We start from the raw sequence: 6,669 nt of genomic DNA, 5'->3' as shown, positions 1-6,669 counted from the left end.
ACCATGATGCGTCATGTCTTACTGTACCATTATATGGACGACATTCTAGTAGCAGCAGAACACCATGAAGTCATGGAGGAAGCCGTAGCCCTTGTCATGGTTGCCATTAAATCGGCAAACCTCTGTATTGCCCCAGAAAAAATACAACGGACGCCACCATGGAAGTACTTAGGGTGGCGCATACGAGCTCAAACTGTTATTCCTCAGCCTTTACAAATAGCCACGGAGGTAAAAAACTTACATGATGTACAAAAACTGTTAGGAACAATCAATTGGGTTAGACCCTTGCTTGGCATTACTAATGCAGACCTAAGCCCATTATTTGAAATGCTCAAAGGGGGCTCAGATCTCTGTGCCCCACGGAATCTTAATCCTGAGGCTGTTAACGCCCTACAGAAAGTTGCCATAGCAATTACCAACAGACAAGCGCATCGATGGGCACCTGAGTTACCTTTTCAACTCATCATTTTGAATCCTGCACGGCAACCTCATGCACTGATCTTTCAGTGGGATAGCCAGAAACCGGACCCTTTGCTGATTATTGAATGGATTTTTTTACCCAACCAAGCCACAAAAACTATTTTGACACAGCATGAAATGTTTGCATCCCTTGTCGTCAAAGCTCGACAAAGACTGTTGACTTTAGCAGGAACAGACTTTACCCTTATCTGTCTACCAGTAACAGCTGTTTATTTGCAATGGCTATTACAACAATCGGACGCATTAGGGACAGCTCTAGTCAATTATACGGGCCAACTTACTTCGCATCCACCTTCTCATAAACTGTTACACGCTGACTTTCACCTTCTGCCGATGCCAAAAAGAAGCGATCAGCCTCTACAGGCCTTTACTGTTTTCACAGATGGATCGGGTAGAACCCACAAGTCCGTTATCCTTTGGTGGGACGGTAAGTTTGGACATTGGGACTCTGATGTAGAAACTGTACAGGGCTCTCCTCAAATAGCAGAATTGTCAGCCGTGGTTCGCGCCTTTCAGAAATGGTCTATCCCTCTCAATGTAATTACTGATTCTGCTTATGTTGCAGGAATTGTTCAACGAGCAGAAGCCTCAGTGCTCCGTGATGTTTCTCATGCAGTCTTGTTTACCTTGCTACAGGAGCTTGTCTTTCTCTTAGATTCTCGCCATCATTCCTATTTTATTATGCATATTAGATCCCATACCTCTTTACCTGGGTTTATGGCCGAGGGAAACCGACAGGCTGATATGCTTACGCTACCCGTACAGGTATTACCCGATCGTGTGGCACAAGCTCGACTTAGCCATTCCTTTTTTCATCAAAATGCTGGAGGTTTAAAACGACAATTTAACCTCACCACGCAGCAGGCAAAAAATATTGTTGCTGTGTGTCCTGATTGCCAAAGACATTCTTTTATATCCGTTGCCGGAGGAGTTAACCCAAGAGGGTTACAGAGTCTGCAGCTTTGGCAAACAGACGTTACGCCTTTTCCTGAATTTGGTCGTTTGAGGTATATACATTCTTCTATCGACACCTTTTCGGGTGCATTGTTTGCCTCTTGTCATACAGGAGAAAGAGCGCGAGATGTTCAAAGGCACCTGACGCGAGCCTTTGCCACTTTGGGAATACCCTCACAGATTAAAACTGACAATGGCCCTGCCTATGTCTCTTCATCAATAAATTCCTTTTTAAATTCTTGGGGAATCTCACACACCACCGGCATTCCTCACTCCCCCACAGGCCAATCCCTAATAGAGCGCTCGCACCAATCCCTCAAGTGTTTGTTACAAAAACAAAAAGGGGGAGTAGGGACCGCTACTCCAGAAGAGCGATTACAGAAAGCCTTATATGTCTTTAATTTTTTGAATTGTTCTCTGTTGGACAGTAATCCTCCCATAGTTCGACATTTTAGTACAAACACCCTCTTGGAACCCAGAATCAAGCCACCGGTGTTAATTCGGGACCCTGAAACAGGTAAAGTAATGGGACCCTATCCCCTCGTTACATGGGGTAGAGGCTATGCTTGTGTCTCCACAGAAAGAGGCCCCCGTTGGATCCCAGCGAAAAATGTGAGGCCCTTTCGAGAGGCACTACAGCAGCAGCCTTCTGATGACATCTTGAATCCAGATTCTACGCCCGGTGAATAGGACACCGCCCTCGAATGAACTCTGTTTTAGAAGCTACGGAGATGGGCAAGGGAATAGTTGTGGTTGCCCTATGGGTATTTACATATGTCAGCATGGGATTTAAATTGCACCAAGTTGACCCCCATACTAATGTATGGCTTACATGGGCAAATCGCACTGGGGTTACAGACTTTTGTCTGTCCCTGGCGCAAGTTGGCGATCCGTTTATGGAAATGTTAGTTAGAGAAGATGTTCTTGAGTTAGTTGGTCATCAACCTTGGGATAGCCAAAATGTTTAATTAAAACAGAAAGGGGGAGATGTGGGTTAGCGAGAGCTGTTGCCTGGGCCTGAGGCCTGTATGCTAGCTTGTTGCAAAATCGAGTGTTGCAATAGACAAGGAACGCAGCGTGCCCAGACAAGGCCCAGGAACAAGGAATTTGTGGTTATCAGCAAACGCCTACGCCCAAGGACAAAGAATAACCCGTGACCACAGGTGGCCGACTGATAGTCGCGGGAACATCTCCTAATCAACAAACTCTGTTTAAATAGTCTATTGTTTAAATAGTCTTGCTAGTCTTGCGCATGTGCTAGAATGATTAGCCAGTCACCTTAATACACGCTTAACTTAGAACATATAAATGTATGTGTGTTAGCTCAATAAATCGGACATCTTGCTTGCATCAAGCTGCGTCCCCGTCTCTCAATCGCGACATCACCTCACCATGATCTTCTAAATCCCAGCACTGCTGCTGGCCTTTCAGCTTCTCTGATGGACACGACCATGTCCCTGCTGCTGTCCCTTCATGAACTCAGGTGGGATGGACATGACAGCCCGTCTCCAAGGCCTCTTCCTGGGTAGGGCCTGTGGCTACTTAGGCTGAGGTTCTTTCCCAGCCATGTCCCTGCTGCTGGGCTGTCACCTCCAGAGACAGAAATGACCCCACAGTCCCCTTCACAGCCACGCGCTTCTGACTGGATTATGAGCGTCTGAGACCCAACTGACCTTCAAAATACCACACCCATCCATCCCCCTCCTTAGCCCCCAGGACCTGACCAAGACTGAAGCGTGTTCTACACAGTCCTGCACCTGCCCCTCTTTCCCTGCAGGCTGTAGACACCCATCTCGCTTCCTTGCCTTGCTTGAAGAGAGCCCTGTCTCACTCATCTTGTCTCACTGTCCTGCTCAAGGCCGGGTGAACCGGTGGAGGTTGTTCAAGGCCTCCACCCACCTTGGCATCACCCTCAAAAGAGCTAAAATCGCATTCTACAGGAGGACGTGTCCAATGCCCTTCCCAGGGACAGAGGCAGGCTGACTAACCTGCAATTCTCCCAATGCCTGTTCTTGCCTTTCTTGAACATGGCTTTGATGTCTGCCTTTTCCTAAGACCCCAGAACCTTTCTAATTACCCTGATTCTTATGAGAGCACAATCCAGAATCACGGGCAAGGGTGACGTAGCAGACAGCAGCACTTGCAATGAGCTTGTCCAAGGCAGCTGAGATCAGTCTCACTGGGCCTGTGTTGTTGGTTCCTGGAGTCACACACAGAAATGTCAGGGTTCTGTCAGGTGTCCGCATCTGAGCTGGCCTCATGGACTCCTTATGCACCCAGGGATGCTCACAGACAGAGTCTGTCCCTTTCACACACAGAGGCATGAGTCACAGTGTCTCTCTGGCCTCCTGTTGCCACTCCCAAGGGACGGGAGACACCTCAGCCCTGTGGTGTGTCACCCTGCTCTGCACTCATCTGAGATGTCCCACATCATGAGGAATGGACACGGGGACCTCAGTTAAAGGAAGCACATCCCAGGGCTGCATTCAGGTGATTTCCCATGGGGTGTTCCTCCCAATATGAAGTGACCTCAAGGCCTTCTTTGTGCCACAGGCCTTCATGGAACCCCAAGGAATAGTTGATGGTGTTTGTGCTCACTCGCGTTCATGTCACCTCACGTACATGATGTGCATGCTCACATCTCATCTGTACAATGCAAACATGGACTGCTAACCTACTCATTCCATGTCCCTCTGTGGGTGAGAGGCCAGGGCTGGCAATGGTGGCTGTGAGGGCCAGTCCATGACAATTGTCCTGGGGCAGCTTCCACAGGGTGTCCAGTGCACAGGGGCACAGCCCAGACCCTGCTCTGCTGGTCCTGCAGGTCTCTGGCAGGAGGCCTGGCTGTGAGAGGACACTACTGTGTGCCCAGCCCTGCACACACACACTGTTCAGCTGTACTCTGGTGTTTAATCTGTGGGCCACTTTCTTGGACGTGTTCTTCAGAGAAATTCTGGGAAAAGACCTAAACCTTCAGGCAGTGTCCTCAGGAGGTCAGCTTTCTTCATGGAAGGCTGTTCTGAGGCCAGCTCTGTCACAGCAGTGCCCATTGCCTGTCCCTGCCTGCGCTCACAGGACTCACACACAGCAGGACGGTGACCAGGCTGCCAGAGCACTCAGGCCTTGCACCAACACAAGGGATGAGAAGGAGAGTGTGGGAGTGGAACGAGAACAGCTCTGGAAGGCCAAGCGCTGGTGCTCCCTGGCAGTGCTGCCAGGCTGGACTCTTTTCCCCTCCACCCATGCACAGGAACTGTCCCTGGAGCTCCAAACACAACTTGGTGAAAGGATCTCAGTAAAAAATAGAGGCTGTGAGGCCTTTTAATTTGTTTAAACACAGATACAGCAAAGCTCCTCATTTACACAGCCCCTCAGTAAACAAAGAAGACAGTGAATTGGAAAGGGGATAACAATATTATCAAGTGAAAAACCACAACTGGCAACATAAAATACAGAAAATGGGCTGGGCTTGCAACAATTTACACTGTAACTGTTATGCAGAAGATGATGGGCAGTTTACTGCTTCAGAAAATAATCCAGTCATCAGTTTCCACACAGCACCCTAGAGCTCCTGGTTCCTCATGCTGTAGATGAGGGGGTTCACTGCTGGAGGCACCAAAGAGTACAGAACAGACACCACCAGATCCAGTGATGGGGAGGAGATGGAGGGGGGCTTCAGGTGGGCAAATATGACAGTGCTGACAAACAGGGAGACCACGGCCAGGTGAGGGAGGCACGTGGAAAAGGCTTTGTGCCGTCCCTGCTCAGAGGGGAGCCTCAGCACGGCCCTGAAGATCTGCACATAGGACAGCACAATGAAAATGAAACAGACAGAAATTAAACAGGCACTAAAGACAATAAGCCCAGCTTCCCTGAGGTAGGTGTCTGAGCAGGAGAGCTTGAGGATCCTGGGGATTTCACAGAAGAACTGGTCCAGGACATTGCCCTTGCACAGTGGCAGTGAAAATGTATTGGCCGTTTGCAACAGGGCATTGAGAAACCCAGTGGCCCAGGCAGCTGCTGCCATGTGGACACAAGCTCTGCTGCCCAGGAGGGTCCCGTAGTGCAGGGGTTTGCAGATGGCAACATGGCGGTCATAGGCCATGACCGTGAGAAGAAAATACTCTGTTGAAATGGAAAAGACAAACAAAAATAGCTGTGCAACACATCCTGTGTAGGAGATGGCCCTGGTGTCCCACAGAGAGTTGGCCATGGACTTGGGGACAGTGGTGGAGATGGAGCCCAGGTCGAGGAGGGCGAGGTTGAGCAGGAAGAAGTACATGGGGGTGTGGAGGTGCTGGTCACAGGCTACGGTGGTGATGATGAGGCCGTTGCCCAGGAGGGCAGCCAGGTAGATGCCCAGGAAGAGCCAGAAGTGCAAGAGCTGCAGCTCCCGTGTGTCTGCGAATGGCAGGAGGTGGAACTGGGTGATGGAGCTGCCATTGGACAGTTGCTTTTCCTAAGCGTGGGGCAGTGTGATGAGAAAAAAAAAAAGACAGTGAGAAGCCAGGGAAAAGTCCTCTGACAAAAATCAAACCAACTCCCATAGACCCTCCCCTGTTACACATAGACACCCTTTTCTTTTTCTAGGAGAACTTTCTTCAGCACTGTGGCTGGAGCCCTGCTTGGTGCTGGCCAAATGTGCAACCAAAAGCAGGGCCTCTGCCCATGGTCTCTCGTTAAGTCAGCCCAGCTCTGCTGAAGTGCAGTCAGGGAACGGTGGGGACTGTCCTGGTTCTGCTAACATAGAAGGGCTGCTCTGCTGCACACGGCCAATACATTTTCACTGCCACTATGCAAGGGCAATGCCCTGGACCAGTTCTTCTGTGAAATCCCCAGGATCCTCAAGCTCTCCTGCTCAGACACCTACCTCAGGGAAGCTGGGCTTATTGTCTTTAGTGCCTGTTTAATTTCTGTCTGTTTCATTTTCATTGTGCTGTCCTATGTGCAGATCTTCAGGGCCGTGCTGAGGCTCCCCTCTGAGCAGGGACGGCACAAAGCCTTTTCCACGTGCCTCCCTCACCTGGCCGTGGTCTCCCTGTTTGTCAGCACTGTCATATTTGCCCACCTGAAGCCCCCCTCCATCTCCTCCCCATCACTGGATCTGGTGGTGTCTGTTCTGTACTCTTTGGTGCCTCCAGCAGTGAACCCCCTCATCTACAGCATGAGGAACCAGGAGCTCAAGGGTGCTGTGTGGAAACTGATGACTGGATTATTTTCTGAAGCAGTAAACTG

At 49.9% G+C, this 6,669-nt stretch overlaps 1 protein-coding gene across 1 annotated transcript; it reads right to left on the bottom strand.

The window, feature by feature from the left end:
• Window positions 1-2,465: 2,465 nt before the first annotated feature.
• LOC135999876 (olfactory receptor 14C36-like) lies at window positions 2,466-5,611 on the bottom strand (the record flags this gene model as incomplete). Its single annotated transcript, XM_065653449.1, has 2 exons — window positions 2,466-2,561; window positions 5,042-5,611. Coding segments are annotated over 2 exons (666 nt in total), but the record flags the coding sequence as incomplete, so codon positions are not given.
• Between the last annotated feature and the right edge of the window lie 1,058 nt (window positions 5,612-6,669).

This window comes from Caloenas nicobarica, chromosome 30 (genome assembly GCF_036013445.1).
Source record: "Caloenas nicobarica isolate bCalNic1 chromosome 30, bCalNic1.hap1, whole genome shotgun sequence".
NCBI lineage: Eukaryota > Metazoa > Chordata > Aves > Columbiformes > Columbidae > Caloenas > Caloenas nicobarica.
This window is presented reverse-complemented; position numbering and strand designations above follow the sequence as displayed.